Below are 18,641 nucleotides of genomic sequence, written 5' to 3' on the forward strand. Positions count from 1 at the left end.
CCATTATTATTTAGAATAAGGACAATTATAAAGACAAAGCACATACCTAGTTACCATTCTCCTGTCAGAATCTTTCTGTATTAGGTGCTTGAAATATTCTTCCACAGCCTGAGCAGTCACAGCTTTCCGTAGGTAAGGATAATAGAGAGGGTGCCGAGCTATGACTCCTAGTTGTACAATGCAGACAATTAAATCAGGTAAAAATAAAACCTGCTGTAAATGACTCGGGTGATTATGAGTGAAATAAAAGTGAATGCTCAGGGAACACGGACATACTGAACCTAGCTTTTCGGGACACACATTTTCTGAAGTCTTTTATTGTAAAGTCTAGTTGTTGTTTTTGTTAATATTTAAAACGGCTTGTGTTGCCACACTAATTTGTCTGCCACAACTTTCCAAAGATTTCTCGGTGTAGATGTTGTAAAGGATCAGGAAAACACAGATCACTATTTCAAAAGAATATTAGGTAGACCACGACTGGATTTAATTCATAATACAGCTATTAATTTTGGAAATTTATACCCAAAACACGAGCGGAAGTAAATGTAACTATTTTCGCCATTTGACAGATCTCAATGCATTGACAATAACTGACATGGATTGAAGATTAGCTAGCTAACAGGAAACAAGAGCTGGTATAAATGGGTCTTTTTCTGGTAGGTGGGGTGTGATGAGTGGTGTGTCACAGGGATCAGTGCTGGGGCCTCAACATTTTACAATTTATATAAAAGACTTGGGTGAATGGACTGAAGTTGCGGTTGCTAAATTTGATGATGACACAAAGGTAGGCGGAAAGTAAATTGTGAAAAGGATGTAAGGAGGCTACAAAGGGACATAGTTAGGTTAAATCAGTGGGCAAAAATCTGCCGAATGGAGTATCATGGGGGCAAATGCAAATTTGTCCATTTTGGCAGGAAAATTAAAAAGGAAGTGTATTATCTAAATGGTGAGAGATTGCAGAGCTCTGAGATGCAGAGGGGTGTGGCTTTCCTAGTGCATGAGTCACAAAAGGCTAGTAAATTGGTACAGCAAGTAATTAGGAAAACTAATACAATGTTATAATTTATTGGGGGGAGATTTGATTGCAAACGTAGATAGGTTGTGCTTCAGTTGCACAGGGCATTGGTGAGACCACACCTGGAGTATTGTGTCCAGTATTGGTCTCCTTATTTAAGGAAAGATGTAAATACATTAGAAGCAGTTCAGAGAAGGTTTACGAGACTAAAATGGGTGGATTGTCTTATGAGGAAAGGTTGGAAAAGTTAGGTTTGTACCACTAGAGTTTAGAAGAGTAAGAGGCAAAATCTTTAAAGTTCCTGCGGGGTATTGATAGGGTGGATGTGGAGCAGATGTTTCCTCTTGTGGGAGAATCCAGAACTAGGAGTCACTGTTTAAAAATAAGGGGTTGCTTATTTCAGATGAAGATGAGGAGAAATTCTTTCTCCCAGAGAGTCATCAGTATTTGCAACTGCCTTGCTCAAAAGGCAGTGGAAGCAGAGGGCGTGATTTTATGGCCGTACTGCGCCTGAAAAGTAGCTTGTCGCGCAGTGCAGCCTGGTTGATAAAAGCCGGGAGATCCCACTCTCGGGATCTACCCAGCTCCAAATGCCTCGCGAGATCTCGTGTAGGTCTCCGAGGCCCCCAGGTGCATGTCCTTTAGGCAGGGTGGTTTCCTGGCACTGTTGGTGGCCACCCAGGCACCCTGGCACTACCAGCCTGGCACTGCCAGAAGGTAGGGGCACCACCAGGTACCAGGTTGGCACTGCCAGAATGCCAAGCTGGCAGTTTTTGTGCAGTGGTGATCCATCCGGGGTGCCCTGCGTAGGTGTGGGGTGGGGGAGCCCTCCTATAGTGCGTTGGGGTTTGCGGGGGAAGGAGTCCAGGAGTCTGCTTTAGCAGCTACAGAGATTTGAACACCATTTTTATCTTGCTACACTGAGGAGTTCCGGTGAACAGAGCTCCTCAGTGCACAAAACGGAGCTATGTGCAGCCTCGGCCACATGTACCCCGCTGAGGCCTCCTATCTAACATGAGTTTCGTTTTATAGCATTGTGTTTCTCGGCACTGTGAGCGCCAGGAAACACGTGGCTAAACGCACTCACTGTGGGACTTTGTTCCCATTTAGTTAAATCCCACCCAGAGCCTTTGAACATTTTTAAGGCAGAGCTAGATTGATTCTTGATTGACAAGGGGGTCAAATGTTATCGGGATTGGCAGTAATGTGGGGTTGAGATTACAATCAGGTTAGCCATGATCTTATTGAATAGCGGAGCAGGTTTGAGGGCACGCATGGCTTATTCCTGCTCCAAATCATACGTTTGTATGTGATCGTCTGCTATTTGATTGCAGGCACGATCCAGGTACAGAGCCTTGGTTAAAAACAAATACAAAATCTGTCATGCTCCAGAAAGGAATGCCAGTCGGCAGTCCTACAGCTATATTAATAAAATGTTTTGTACTCATCAAGGTGAGACGTTAGTCATTGCTAATCATCCAGCACACAGAATGTCAATAATTAGACATAGCTTGGTTAACAGCAAAGCAAATTTCACTCTACTTTGCCCCACTTGTACCTCGCTGCCTCAGCTCGAGGCTTAAGGAACTGGCCATACTGTATGAGTGTTACATTTTACAATTTCTCCATTGAGCCACATCATGGTCTCTTTGAGCTTGCTAATTTATAGATTTTGATCACAGGCAGTTTGGTGTTATGGTTTGAAAGTAGGTTAAGAGGCGAATGGTGGTTTGCAGCATTTTGAGGACATGCAAATGAGCCAATTACCTAGGCAACAGAAACTGCTAGGCACTGAACATGAAGGAAAACATTACAGATTACAAATATACATTCTTATGATAATGGTGCAAGTAGAAAGCCGTTGGGGGAATAACGCATAAAAGCACAGGAAATAGAAGCAGGAGTAGGCCATAAACCTTCTCCTCCCTTCTGTAAGATTGGAATAATGTGATCTTCTACATCAACTCAACTTTATTTGACACTTTCGTTAGAATTTTTGGTGGATAAAGGGGATTTCCAAAAGGCATTCAATAAGATGCCACGCAAAAGATTATTGTGAATAATAAAGGCTGATGGAGTTGAGGATAATATTAGCATGAATAGAGGATTGGTTATCAGGCAAGACGCAGAGAGTAGACATAAATGGGCATTTTCTATTTGACAGGTTCTAAGTGGAGTGCTGCAAGGATCAGTGCTGCGGCCACAGCTATTGGCAATCTATATTAATTACAAAGCTTCTCGAAAGACAAAAAGAGGCTGCAAAGAGTTATCGACTGAATGAATGGGCAGCAAACTGGCAGATGGAGGATAATGTGGAGAAGTGTGAGATTAATCACTTAGGTCGTAAGAAGAGAAAAGCAGAATATTTTAAAAAGGTATGAAACATGAAGCGCCAATGTTCAGATGGACCTTGTATTTCTTCGAAGAGTACATCTATGTTACCATGCAGGTAAAGCAAGCAATTAGGAAGGCAAATGGCATGTTGGTCTTTATTGAAAGGGGATTGGAAAATAAGAATAAGGAAGTCTTGCTCAATTGTACAGGGATTTGGTGAGCCCACATCTGCAATACTGTGCACAATTTTGTCCTCCATATCTAAGGAAGGATATATTTGCTTTAGGTTTCACACAAGATTGGTTCAGGGGTTGAGAGGCTGACTAAACTGGATCTATAGTCCATGTAGGTCAGAAAAATAAGTGATGATCTAATTGTAATATGCACAATTCTGAAGGGGCTTGGCAGGACAGACTCAGAGCTTGTTTCCCCTGGGGATTCTAGAATGTGAGGGCATTTCCTTAGGATAAAGGGTCAATTATTTAGGACTAAGATGAGGAGACATTTATTCACTGCGGGTAGTGAATCCTAGAAGGTTGTGGGTGCTCCACTGTGGAGTGTATTTAAGGCTGAGATAGATATAGTTTTGGTCTCAGAGAATCGAGGGACATGAGAAGCAGGTAGAAAAGTGGAAATGTGGCAGATAATCAGCCATGATGATAATGAATGGCAATGCAAGTTTGATAGGCCCTGTGGTGTACTCTTCCTATTTCTTATGTAACCTTCCCGCCCTATTCCGATAACCCTGATTACCTTGGTGCCCAAAAATCTATCACTCTCAGTCGCGAATAACCTATGTTGATTGGCTGAGCATTCACAGCCTTCCAGGGCAGTACATTCCAAAGGTTCACCATTCTGAGTGAAGAAACCTTTCCTCATCTTAGTCATAAATGTCAACCCCTTATCTTGAACATATACCCCTAGTTCTAGACCCTCCAACCAGGTAAAACAGCCTCTCATGATCTACACGGTCAAGCCCTGTAAGAATTTTATACAAATTGATTAAATCACATCTCAGAACTCCAGAGAGTAAAAACATATTCAACTTAATGGCTTCTCACTGGAAAACCTTCTCATCCCACAAATCAATCAATTAACATTTGTTGCGCCTCCTCAAAAGCGAGTATTTCCCTCCTTAGGTACAGAGGCCAAAACTGCACACAGTATTCCAATATGATCTCACAAAGACCTATATAACTGTAGCAAGGCTACTTGTATACACAGAAATCCCCTTGCAATAAAAGCTAACATACTATTTGCTTTTCCAATTTCTTCCTGTTTGAAAATATAAACTTCCTGTGGTTCATGTGCAAGGAAACCCAAATCCCCTTTCATGCCAACATTTACAAGCCTCTCACATTTTAAAAACATATTCTGCTTTCTTATTCCTTCTGCCAAGGTGGATAATTTCACATTCCTCCACAATATACCCCAGATGACTGAAAGATGTTGTTCCAAATATTAAGTATAGTAGTAATTCTGTGCTTTGCCAATTTATGCTCCTTACATTAATCCTCAATTATATTCACAAAGAGCGATTTAGTATTAAATAATTGTACAGATTTTTGAGATGAAAGCCTGGTAGACAGTCTCCTCAACCATTGATTGGTGTGCAGTGAACAGTTTTCAACATTTTTGAGAAACCTATTTAAAGAACTGAAACCTCCATTCGTTTGGGGACAAAATAGCCAACTCCTTCGCAGGCCCAGGGAACACTCATCCTATTTGGGGATACAATTTAGAAAAGTGTATTTTCTAGCTAGATTATCCTCATAGGAATAGCCTTAATAATAATAATAATCATAATCATTTATTGTCACAAGTAGGCTTCAATGAGGCTACTGTGAAAAAACCCTGGTCGCCCACATTCCGGCACCTGTTCGGGGAGGCTGGTACAGGAATTGAACCCGCGCTGCTGACCTTGTTCTGCATTACAAGCCAGCTGTTTAGCCCACTGTGCTAAACCAGCCCCTGAAACCAGCCTTGGACTAACCTGTGAAAATAATCCTCTCTCCAAATTAGAGAGGAAGTACCACCTTCATTAAAAAGAAGCCAGCGGTTAGCTGGCAACACAGTTCAATCCGAGAACACGGACTGATAAATTAGTGATGTCTCCATGATTCATTTTCAACTAGAAGCCATTACTTTTTTTTTCTATAAATTTAGAGTACCCAATTATTATTTTCCAATTAAGGGGCAATTTAGCGTGGCCAATCCACCTACCTTGCACATGTTTAGGTTGTGGGGATGAAACCCATGCAGACACGGGGAGAATGTGCAAACTCCAGACAGTGACCCAGGGCCAGGATTCGAACCTGGGTCCTCGGCGCCATAGACAGCAGTGCTAACCACTGTGCTACCGTGCTGCCCCTATTAGAAGCCACTACTGATGAGCTATCTTTTTGCCACTTAATGTCAGCTGATACTGCCACACAGTCTCCACTAATAGAATAATATTGTCACACTATCGCTAGCATATTCCTATCCTGCACAATATATATGTATGCTCTTTCTCCGTAATGGCTTTCACAATTTATGTTTGTAAGCCACACTGGTGTTTAACTTTCGTTCTGTTTATGACCTATTTCAGGGATAAATTCCTTTTACATCTTTAAAACTGTTCAAACGTTAGGGCAGCACGGTGGCACAGTGGGTTGGCCCTGTTGCCTCACGGTGCCAAGGTCCCAGGTTCGATCCCGGCTCTGGGTCACTGTCCGTGTGGAGTTTGCACATTCTCCCTGTGTTTGCGTGGGTTTTGCCCCCACAACCCAAAGATGTGCAGGTAGGTGGATTGGCCACGCTAAATTGCCCCTTAATTGGAAAAAATGAATTGGGCACTCTAAATTAAAAAAAAAACTGTACAAACGCAGCAATTTTGCCTTCCTTCCACCTCTTCTCATTTTACCATTGTCACACATTCTCTTCTTCCTTTACAATTAGACAGAACAAGATCAATCTGTGAGACTATTCATTTAACAGTGTTGAACAAATGAAATGAATGAAAATCGCTTATTGTCACAAGTAGGCTTCAATGAGTTACTGTGAAAAGTCCCTCCCACTGTGATTGCAGGGTTCATGAAAGATGGTTGAATGAAGAATGATAAAAATAAATGATTGTGCAATCATACCTATATTAAAAGCAAGTTAACTATAATCTGAAATTAAAAACAGAAACTGCTGGAAATACTCAGCAGATCAGGCAGCAGTTTTGGAGTGAGAAAGCAAAGTAAATGTTTGATCAGAATAAGCAAAAGATAAGAGATGTAGCAGATTTAAGCAAGTACAGAGAAAGAGAAAAGAGGTGGGAGGGGGAAGGTGAACTGCACTAAAAGGAATGCAGGAGAAATTAAATGACAAAAGGGATGGGTGATGTGCAAGTAAAGAAACAAAAGATGGGTCTGAAGAAGGTGTGAATGGAAATAGAAAAATCTCACCATTATCGCCTGTCTGAAAATGTTTGAATTTACGATATGGAACAGTTGAACTTTAAAGTCGAGTATGGATTCTAGGAGTTCCCAATCAAAAGATGAGGGCTGTTTGTTGAGTTTATGTTGAGTTTAACTGGAATATTGGGGAGGTCAGAGTGGAATGGAGAAGCAAATCTAAATGATGAGGACTGGAAGCTTGGGGTCACATTTACAAATTAAACAGAGGAGTTCCACAGAGCGATCACCTAGGACGTGATTTAATGGCCTTGGCGCGCCTGGCAAGAATCCATGCGAGCTAGTTCAATCTGGGGAGCGGCCTAAATCGGGAACCTCGCCAGGCATCAAGTGGTTTGCGATCGAACTGGCGGATTCCGGAAGTCGCTTGGACGTGGTAAGAAACCAATAAGCACCACTTAAGGTCAATCCCCACCTCATTAACGAGATGGCCGCCCTATCTAACGGTCTCCTGGGATCTAACCAGCTCACCAGCGAGAGGTCTTGCAAGCGACGATTAGTACTGGTCCATACAAACGCCGTCCAGGCAGAACAGCACCTGGAGGCTCTCCCAGGCTTTTGGAGGCTCCTGGGTGGTCAGGGACAGGGCAGGGTGGCACTCTGGCTCTTCTCCTGGCACCCAAAGATGTACAGGGTAGGTGGATTGGTCACGCTAAATTGCCCCTTAATTGGAAAAAAAGTTGTAAAAAAAAATGCAAGGGTAGAAAGCAATGACCTACGGTTAGCACACATTTGAGTTTTGCATCCACTACACACCAGTAACACTCCAGATGAGATGTAAAACAATAATTAATGAAATAAAGAAATCTAATAATTAGCATGGAGACTACAAATTCATAAATTGGTAAGTGCGTTTGGTAGTTTACAACGAACTATAATTAGCTGCATTTGCATTCTCTAAAAAGGGTGTATTTGTATTTTGCTCTCAATAGAACAGGCATGTTTATCCGCTAAATACAACCACCATATTCCATGCAACGACACTGAATAATCTTAAGAAAATTAATGTCAGTTAGAAAAGTGATAATTGAAAAATGATTACCACCATTTAGAAGTTGTATTTGAAAGCTGCCAGATTTGGGACTTCTGGTGGCAGTATGTATGGGAAGGACATGCACGAGGTGCTCCTGCTAGAGTACTGCACTTTTTAGTTTAAGGGGGTATTTTCTTTTGAAACCCACAGAGTTAATGGGATAACCCCACGTCTTCATATGCTCAGCTAAGTCTGATCCATTTCAAGGTGGTCCTATCAAAGCAAAGAGGAGTGGATTTTTCTCTGGGGTGGAGGGGTGGGGTGAGCATTACCCTTGGGGGCCAGCTAACCACACTCATATGTTCTGGTCTTATCCCAAGTTAGTTAGCTTTTGGGCCTCTTTCTTCAATACCATGTCCAAGATACTTAATGTTGATTTGGATCCATGTCCACTGGTGGCCATTTGTGGGGTATCAGACTTGCCAGTGCTTCAGACAGGGGCGAAAGCGATGTCCTCGCCTTTGCCTTGAGTTCTGCTTGGGTGGAGGTCTCATATTCCACCCAGTGCCTCGGCTTGGTTAGGTGACCTCATGTCCTTACATTTGGAGAAGGTTAAGCTCACCATTAGAGGCTCGGTAGAAGGGTTCTACCTAAAATGGCAGCCATTCATCTCCCTTTTTAAGGAGCTAGTCATCGTCAGCTGTTAAAGGGTTAGCTTAGTTTTTTGGGGTAAAGTTAATATGTAGTTTTGCTTATTAGTCTCGTTCTTTTATTGTGAAACTTTAAGATTAATGGTTTGTATGATTTTGTTTCTTATGAACATTTAAAAAATATATATAAATTTAGAGTATCCAATTATTTATTCATTTTTTTCCCAATTAAGGGGCAATTTAGCATGGTCAATCTACCTAACCTGCACATCTTTGGGTTGTGGGGGTGAAACCCACGCAGACATGGGGAGAATGTGCAAGCTCCACACGGAGAGTGACCCAGGGCCGGGATTCGAACCCGGGTCCTCATCGCCGCAGTCCCAGTGCTATCCACTGCGCCACATGCTGCCCTCTTCTGAACATTTTTCATATGTTTTGAAAAGCAGCCAGACTTAATCATACAAACACTAAGTTACCTATATTGACAGAGTTGCCTTTGTCACCGCTTCTGGTGTAAGCCAGTTCTTCTAATCGATAACTGCAAGGACCATTGGGTAAATCTAAAAGTTTCAACAATGTAAAGCCAGAATCAAGAGTTAAAATGAAATTGAAAATTGTAATAATTTAAAAAAAGTTAATGCTTGTAATACAAATCTCATTCAATCTATAATATCTCAATATGTGCAAGTTATAATGTTCTCAAAATACAAAAGAGCGAGGTTAACAGTAGGCAACTTAAAGTGCAGTAATTAACTCAAGATCTTAAGAGAACAACAGCTTTTTAGTTGCTCAACATGAACCCAACATTTTCTTTCAGTAGTAAGAAGAAAACAGCAGGTCACAGGATTACTTTAAAAGGAACCTGTTACACTGCTAAACCACTTTAAAACTGATGTATGAAGTTAATTCCATGTGCATATACATCATTAATGACATTGACATGAAAGCAGGTCTGTTCGTCAATAGGATGGGGGATGGAAGATTAAGATACTCAAATGTAAATTAAATATTTAATACTCAGGATTGGCAACTTTAACACCCACCCTCTGAACAGTAGGCTACAATGGGAGCGAAGGCTTCACCCACAATTTTGGGTTCTCTGTAAGCAAACATCCATGCATTCTCATAAAAAACAATGATGTGCCTTCAGCACAAATTTACTGGACCAATACTGAATCTGGAGGAAATGTTCAGTGTGAATGGCATACAAACTCTACTTTGTATCATTTGTATGTGCATAAGATTCTTGAAATGAAATTTGAAATGAAAATCGCTTATTGTCACAAGCAGGCTTCAAGTGAAGTTACTGTGAAAAGCCCCTAGTCGCCACATTCCGGCGCCTGTTCGGGGAGGCTGTTACGGGAATCGAACCGTGCTGCTGGCCTGCCTTGGTCTGCTTTCAAAGCCAGTCACATTCTTGATTCTGGTACAACTTTATTGTTGTTCACATTGCTGCTGAAACTGCAGTGCTAATTGTATTTAACACAAAAAAAAACACTTACAATGAAACAAAGTTTGGCAAGTGCCCATCCATCATATCCTCAGCAGATCTCTGTGAATTACATTGGGACTGCAATCCCAATTAATGGATGTAAATACAGCAGCCAATTTGCACACAGCAGGGTCCTACAGATAATACTGGGATAGATGACCAGGTCATCGTTTTTTGACTGTGCTGTTTGGCCAAAAAACCAGGGCCAGAATTTTATGCTCCCCACCAAAACCCCCATTCAGTGATCTCTGAGGGATTCCCTATGGGTTCCCACCCGCCCCAACCTCACAGTGATTTTATGTTGGGACGGACAGGGTCTTGGATGGGAAGCCGGCCCTTGCCTCAATTAAGGCCCTTTAGTCGCCAGTTTAAGTGGTTACTTAAGGCTCATTTCCCGCCCAACCGCCATCTTCCTTTTTAAAGGAATCTATGGACTCTGCTTCAATCAGGATTTTTGGCAAAGAATTCCACATTCTAATTACCCCTTGTGTAAGGACTACTTTTCTACTTCCCCATTCAGCATGCATTTTTTGTGTTTTATCTTGAATTTGTACCCTCTTACACAAATCACTGGAAACAATCACTACTTATCCAATCATGAAATTATTTATTTCATGCCGCCATCTAACCTTCTCCACTGAAACAATTAACTTCTCATGTTTCACTTCGTAGCTGTGATCTCTCATCTCTGGTAACATCCTGGTCAAGCAACAGTGCACATTTTCAACAGCTTTATATCCTTCCCCTCAATAGTGGGTGCGATTTAATGGGGGGAAAAAAAAGAGTCCCGCTCTGGGCGGAATAGTGGGGTGCATCTTGGCGCCGATTCTGGTTTATTTTTGGTCTCAGCAAGGAGCACCTCGCCCTGCTGAGGCTGCACTTTTTAAATGCTGCCTCAATCTTTCGACCCCCCCACCGCGGCCTCTGGGCCTCCCAATGCCCCAACTTTCTTGTTAGGGGATCCTCAAGCCCCCTCTCACCTCACCTCATAAGGGCAGGGCACTCCTGGGCCCGATCCCTGACACAGGCAACTTGGCACCTGGGCACTGCCAGCCTGGCACACTTGACAGTGCCCCTTTCAGTCTGGCAGTGCAAGCTGGGCACCCTGGCAGTGCTAGAGCGGCAGCGCGAGTGCCAGGGTACCACCGTGCCCAGAGCCTGACCATCTGGGGGCCCCAAATAGCCTGGAAGATGCCCCTAGGAGGCCTCTCGCGAGATTTAACAACCTTGTTGCGCAACCCTGGGTTGGGCGCGACGACATTGTCCTATCCTTAAATTATATAATGAAACGATGATTGTCACAAAGCACTGCCCCCGGCCAAGTTATCAAAATTCATGATGAGGCCTTGGACAACATGGACCACTTTCCATACATTTAAGAACTGTGCCTTCAGATTTTTTATCTCGAATCCAGGCTTTCTCACTGGTATAACAGGGCTAAATACTTGACTCTGCCTGGCATGATACAGTTCATCCTTTTCCATGCAGACCATTTTCTATTTTCCTCACTCTTCAATGGTCATCTGCTATACTATTGAGTTGTAGGTTCTGCTGCAGCAAGGAATGTGTCTTCAGCTGTCAACCCATGAGCTGTTCTGCCAGTGAAAAGCCATTAATTAAAGGTGTAGCTCTGTAATTCAGCAAGGCAATTCTAGTTGGCTTTCTTGGAAAAGATCCCAAGGCACCATTTGAAGGACAGCACAACAGTTCTCTGGGTGCCTTGATCAACATCTAACTTTAACCATCAGAAAATCTCAGATAATCTGACTGTTCATCTCACTGATACTTATGGGACCTTGCTATGCCCAAACTGCTGGCATGTTTGCCTATGCAGCAACGGTGACTATACATCAAATTTATTAATGGGCAGTAAATTGATTTCAGATGCCCTGAAGGGCAGCATGGTAGCATAGTGGTTAGCGTAATTGCTTCACAGCTCCAGGGTCCCAGGTTCAATTCCCAGCTGGGTCACTGTCTGTGCGGAGTCTGCATGTTCTCTCCGTGTGTGCGTGGGTTTCCTCTGGGTGCTCCGGTTTCCTCCCACAGTCCAAAGATGTGCAGGTTAGGTGGATTGGCCATGCTAAATTACCCTTAGTGTCCCAAAATTGTCCTTTGTGTTGGTTGAGTGGGGTTACTGGGTTATGGGGATAGGGTGGTGTGGGCTTGGGTAGGGCGCTCTTTCCAAGAGCTGGTGCAGACTCGATGGGCCGAATGGCCTCCTTCTGCACTGTAAATTCTATGATAAGATGTGAAAAAAGCTATAGAAAATGCAAGTTTTTTTTTCTCTTTATTAATATCCTCCACTAACTGTTCTATAGCCTCTTCTGGCGATAATACAATTCCAACATTTACCTTTACTATGGAAACTCAGACCAACCACTTATTTTGTAACCTACCATTGTTTCAATCTGTAACTACAAGCATGCCTCCTTAACCACATTGATGTTTATTTTTCTTCTCTTATGAATATACTTCTAGAAAACCTTTGTAGTTTTTTTCCTGAACTACTATCTTACTCCTTACGATCCCCCTGTTCATAGCATTCCAATGTTCTTTACATGTTTTATTTTCAATTTTATTATTTGTCCTTTAAGTGCTAAAATGCGTTTTCCCATCAAATTTGAACATATCAGGGACCCTAGGCTCTGATATGCTTTTTTCTTGTTTGTTTTAGTAGACATCATTTGCATATCTTTCATTTCCTTTTAAATACTGTACTAACAACGTTCTATTTGCCAATCGTCCTTCTGTGTAATCTGGTTAAAACCCCATTCTTAACTTGCTGTAATAATTATTTCCAGTCAACTATTCATAGTTGGATTGGCACCAAAGAGAGTAATGAACACTGAATGGGCCTGAAATTCAATTGCGTAGCACAACAGTATTTAAAAAAGGAGAGGAAGCAAGAGTTAAAAATGAATTTAGTTTTACTTAAAAATAGAAGCTATGGGAATTACACTAATATAAGTTACATTGATATCCAGTGGTTATGGTAATTAACAAAAAAACAAAAGATTAGAAGTGAAAAAAACATGGAGGAGCAAGGTTTAATAAAACACAGCTGCAAAGAATGACATTATAACAGTGGTATTTAAGGAAAAGATAGATGAGTAGCAATACAGAAATGTAAACAGTAGAAGCTTGACTCAGAAAAAAACATAAACAGAAGAATTAAAAATCAAACAAACTTTGGGATTAAAAGTAAAATACCAGGAGGAACAATTAAAACATATTACTGCAGGGAATGGCACATGAGGGTCAAGACATATAAAAATAGTATGAGTTGGCCTAAAAGATTGCAGATTCCCTGTGACTGACACTTTTAATGCTTCTCTCTGGCTCACCTTCTCCACTGTGGTTCCTGTTCCCATTTACCTATCTATGGGTCCTGTACATCTATCACCACCAATTTGGTTGTTCCTCCACTGCCCTATGTGGTCACGCTCATCCTCTCTCTGTCTGCCCCACCCAACCCCAGATGTGAAGCGCGATTTGGCAACCCCGTTGTGCCTGACACATATCCGGATTTAACAGGTGAATTGTTTGCGAGCTCCAAATTGGCTCCTCACCAATTGTGAGTCACCTGACTCGCTCCGCCCGCCGCAATTCGGATCTTGCCCTCGTTGGGCGAGGTCCAGATCTGAATGTTTGGACAAGGCATAACGGCACCTTAGGGGGTGGGGATCTCAGCCATTAGGGACCCCGAGGTGGTCAGGGCATGGTGGCACCCTGGCACTCTCCCTGGCACTGTGGCACTGACAGCCTGAACCCTGACATTGCCATCTGGGCAGTGCCACCCTGGCACCACCGGGGTGACAGGACAGTGTGCCAGGCTGCCCAGCTGCCAGGCTGGGACTGCCAGGGGGGCCTCCCCAAGGTTCAGCTCGCCAGCAAGAAATCACTCAAGGGAGAAACTCCCCAAGGCCAACAGAAATGGCAAAGTGCCGCTGGATAGCGGGATATCTCTCGGAGCTGCAGCAACCGAGAAACACCCCGCTAAACGCGCCCAACAGTGGACTTCGGCTTCAGTTCGTTGAATTGCGCCTGTAGTTGTTACTGCCACCCCACCCTGCAGCTGCACCTTCATATCTACTCTAACTCTCCCGCTATTCCCCCATTCCTAGACTTATAAGCAGAGGGAAGGCGGACTGTGAACAAGGGGAGAAGAACAAAAATTGGAGGAAGGTGGGTTAGGGAACTGATGAGATGGAGGAGGCTGTTCAAACAGGATGGAATATAATACCCCATTACTTTCTCTGCACCCCCTGCCACCTTCCCCACTTACTGACAACCATCCTCCTCTATACTCCTTTAATTCCTCTACCTCCCGACATCAGGAGCCTCTCCGTTCCTCACTTCTCTCTCCCACTCTCCTGTGATCCTCACTTTCTCTACTCTTTTTCTGCTCTTCTTCTTATTTGTCATCTTCCCTCCCCCAGGGTGATTTACAGGGAGGTGATGCCTCAAACAGACAGGTATACTGCACAATAGAGAGGCATAGTGGGTGGAAATGGTGGCCATTGGTAAGCAGTTGCAAATTATACTTAGTGGGCTGATTCTGATGGTGCAAATGTTGATGTAGGTTTGGTCATGTAAGGGAGTGTGTGGGATTGACAGGATAGTTTTATGCTCACTCGTGGTGGTGGGAGATATGTTCTGCCAATCTGAGCTGGCAAGGATGCATTTTCCTGAGCAAAAAGAATTGGTCTGATTTTCATGCTATTTATTTCACTGATTTTAATGGAAAGGAAATGCAGATAAGGCACAGGACAGGCAGCCAATCCTACATGATGAATTTTCTGTCCTCGATGATGTTGAAATTTCAGTCCCCCATCATCAACCACCTTTTTCCTATACAAGCTTTTTTCAGGGAGTCAGTTTGTTCAGTATCAAATACATGGGCAGTTTTATGCTGAGGTCTTGAGTCCACGAAAGTTCTTTTCCAATTCCAGCTTGAGATTGCTTTGTTGGCTCAAAAAGCTATTCAATGAGTAGCCAAGCCTTCCAGACTAAGGTGATCTGTAGTCAGTGCTTTTAGCTTGGGCCTTTGGCAAGTCACTGGAGGGCTACCACAGCCTGTGGTATTGTACCTCAGGGAGGAATAATCATTTGCAGCAGAGGGATCGGAGAGCGATGCTACTTGCAGATTGTTAACTGAACGCTAGATTGCCCACTGGATGGGAGTAAGCACATTATAGTAATTGTAGGTCCACTTCGCTTGTCATACTTTGTTATTCTTTTTAATGTTGGGTGACCGGATTTTCAAAAGTCAAAACCAGGATATGTTGAAAAGTCTTGGGAAGGTGGGGCTCCGTGATCATTGACATGTTGGACAGTAAATGGGAGGAGTCTGGGGGAGAGTAGGAGGCCATGTGATGACATCTCCCAGAATATGTACGGCCAGAGTTGGCAACCCTATGCAGACAACCAATTATTGAAGGCAGCAGTTACACACCACAAACTTTTGTTTCAATGACAGTTTTGCCTCATTTCCTTAAAACCTGAACCAAGGCTTTGTTTGTCACACGGCCCTGGCCAGAATCCTCTACTGTACTCTGAAATTTACTGTACATGGTATGATGGTATGCTCAATCTCTACTTCAAAGCTTTGTTTATTTTCATTTACACATTAGAGTTCTAACAATAGACTTCGAAGGACATAGACTAATTGGTGGAGTGGGTAGATAGGTGGCAGATTAAGTTCAATACAGAGAAGTGTGAGGTGATGCACTTAGTTAGGAAGAACTCTAGAGACAATATAAAATAAGGGATAACATTCTAAAAGGGGTGCAGGAGCAGAGGGACCTGGGTGCATATATGTAAATATCATTAAAGGTGGCAGTTAATAGAGCATATAGTATCCTGAGCCTTATTAATAGGGGCACGGTAGCACAGTGGTTAGCACAGCTGCTTCACAGCACCAGGGTCCCAGGTTCGATTCCCAGCTGGGTCACTGTCTGTGCGGGGTCTGCACGTTCTCCCCTTGTGTGCGTGGGTTTCCTCCGGGTGCTCTGGTTTCCTCCCACAGTCCAAAGATGTGCAGGTTAGGTGGATTGGCCATGCTAAATTGCCCTTGGGTTAGGTGGGGTTACTGAGTTACGGGATAGGGTGGAGTTGAGGGCTTAAGTGTGGTGCTCTTTTCAAGAGCCGGTGCAGACTCGATGGGCCGAGTGGCCTCCTTCTGCACTGTAAATACTATGAAAGAACAAGGAGGTTATGCTGAACTTATATAAGGCACTAGTTAGATCTCAGCTGGAGTAGCATGTACAGGTCTGGGAATCACACTAGGAAGGAAGCAAATGCATTGTTTAAAGTGCAGGAGAGATTTACACAAATGGTTCCAGGGATGAGAAACTTCACTTCAGTTATGAGGATAAATTGGAGAGGTTGGGACTGTTCTCCTTGGAGAGAAAAAAGCCAAGAGCAGATTTGATAGAGATATTCAAAACCATGAGGGGGCTGGAGAGAGTAAATGGGGATAGACTATTCCCCCTCATAAAAGGATCAAGAACTCGAGGGCATGAGAGATTTAAGGTGATTTGCAAAGAAGCAAATGTGATATGAGAAAAAGCTCTTTAACACAACAAATGTTTTGAGTCTGGACTGTACTGCCTGAAAGTGTGGTGGAAGCAGGTTCAGTTGAGGCATTAAGAGGACATTAGATGAGTACTTGGATAGAAAGTGGGATTAGGTGGGCAGGTCAGTGCCTTTCATGAGCTGGTGCAGATTCAATGGGCTGAAGGGGCTCTTCTGCACAGTAGTGATTCTGTGAAACAATGTGCAGTGGTATGGGGAAAAGGCAGGAGAATGGCGCTAAGCCGTGATGCTCATTTGGAGAGCCTGCGCAAACACAACAGGCCAATTCGCCTCCTTCTGTGCCATAACAATTCTGTAATAGTCGTTTTCATCTAGAAGTTGGATTTTAAACTGACAAACATACCTCAAGTGTGGGAGATTTTATTTGCATCCAGAGCTACAAGCAGGAAAGCACACAATCTTTCAATGAGAAATTTGGTTGAACATGCCATGGTTTAACCAGACTTGCCTGCCACCTTCCTCTGCGCTGGTTGGTGATTTACCAATGGATGCCGTTGACTACCTCTTCAAATGTGGCTTGTGGACATTACTGTCTATCTTCTGTTATCGCCTTGGGGTCAGTCCACTGTTGGACAGAGCCAAATGACCAAGCAGGCATGGAAAACGCTTAAACTCTTTACTGTATACATGTACCCTCCTGGCTCCCAGATAGTTATGGGGTTAATTTAGAGGAGGTCATGGGGTAAATTGCACGCATGACCTCCCATAAATTACACCCAGTAATTCCTATAAATGAACCCCTCTAATTCCTATAAATCAATGCCTCTGCTGCTGGCCCCCCACTCTCATTCTCTGGCCTTCTGCTCTCCCGGTTGACCTCTAGGAAAATCACTGTTCAGGGCGAAGCAGAGGAACTTAGCAACACAAGTCGGTATAATGTCCATGCTAGCATTTGTCTGTGTACTTATCATTGACTTTGGCATATCGCACCCGTAGAATGAGTGCAGTGCAGTTGTGCCAACTGGTTGGCTCTCAAGAGTCTAATCAGTTTTAGATGGCACTCATACAGCCATCAATTAATCCATCCAATTAACTGAACAGAAAATAGCTACCATTCATCGCATGTTCAATTCATAAGTGATCAACACAACATAATGTGAATGCCAATTTTCCAACAATAGCACGGACGAGATATGGAAGGATTATAAGGCCTCCAGACTGCCTGAATTATGAACTCCGAGACTTGAAGGGGGCAGAAGGGGTAATAATAACATTTTAAAACTACATGGGATAAATTGGAATAGCTTGAAATTCAGTGGATGAAGACTTGGGGGAGGTGTAATATAAGAATCTGACACATACAGGGTTAACATGGGACTACTTTTGATGCCGCACACACAGTGATGTGAGGGCAACACGATAGCATTGTGGATAGCACAATTGCTTCACAGCTCCAGAGTCCCAGGTTCGATTCCGGCTTGGGTCACTGTCTGTGCGGAGTTTGCACATCCTCCCCGTGTGTGCGTGGGTTTCCTCCGGGTGCTCCGGTTTCCTCCCACAGTCCAAAGATGTGCAGGTTAGGTGGATTGGCCATGATAAATTGCCCTTAGTGTCCAAAATTGCCCTTAGTGTTGGGTGGGGTTACTGGGTTATGGGGATCGGGTGGAGGTGTTGACCTTGGGTAGGGTGCTCTTTCCAAGAGCCGGTGCAGTCTCGATGGGCTGAATGGCCTCCTTCTGCACTGTAAATTCTATGTTAATCTGTGACACATAACCCACACCTAGGGGTCGGTTTGATGTTGGACAGAGCCGTATGTACAAGCAAGCATGGAGACAGCTGCTGGCTTGAACCTTCTACTGTGTACATGTAGATAGTAGGTACCCCATCTGCCCCTTCAAGTCTCGAAGTTCATAAGTTCAAGCAGTTTGGAGGCCATATAACCCTTCCATATTTCATCCACACTACAGTTGAGTAGGGGTGTAGGCTCAGTTGTTGCGGGTAAATGCTATTGATTTGCAGGTTGTCCTAGAATCTGGGTATCTTTTTATCATCCCTTAGTATTGAACCACTCTTCGTCGATTTGGCAGCTGCAGTGATAGGTGTTTCTTGTAAGTAATAAATACATTCAGTTAACCTACTGAAGACGACAACAACTTCATGAAGAACAGTATCCAACATCTTACACCAAGATTTTCCT

General features: G+C 43.3%; 1 protein-coding gene across 2 annotated transcripts in view; it reads right to left on the reverse strand.

The window, feature by feature from the left end:
* lratb.1 (lecithin retinol acyltransferase b, tandem duplicate 1) overlaps positions 1-18,641 on the reverse strand; it is a 270,816-nt gene that overhangs the window by 19,035 nt on the left and 233,140 nt on the right. The window contains exons 17-18 of one of the 2 annotated variants that reach the window (XM_072496002.1): positions 8,892-8,975; positions 47-167 (exon numbers count right to left, since the gene is read on the reverse strand). In XM_072496002.1, the coding sequence (XP_072352103.1) occupies positions 47-167; positions 8,892-8,975 (205 nt within the window). The remainder of the gene's footprint in view (positions 1-46; positions 168-8,891; positions 8,976-18,641) is intronic. The other variant, XR_011940145.1, reaches the window with a different exon arrangement.

The sequence above is a fragment of the Scyliorhinus torazame genome, chromosome 3 (genome assembly GCF_047496885.1).
Source record: "Scyliorhinus torazame isolate Kashiwa2021f chromosome 3, sScyTor2.1, whole genome shotgun sequence".
NCBI lineage: Eukaryota > Metazoa > Chordata > Chondrichthyes > Carcharhiniformes > Scyliorhinidae > Scyliorhinus > Scyliorhinus torazame.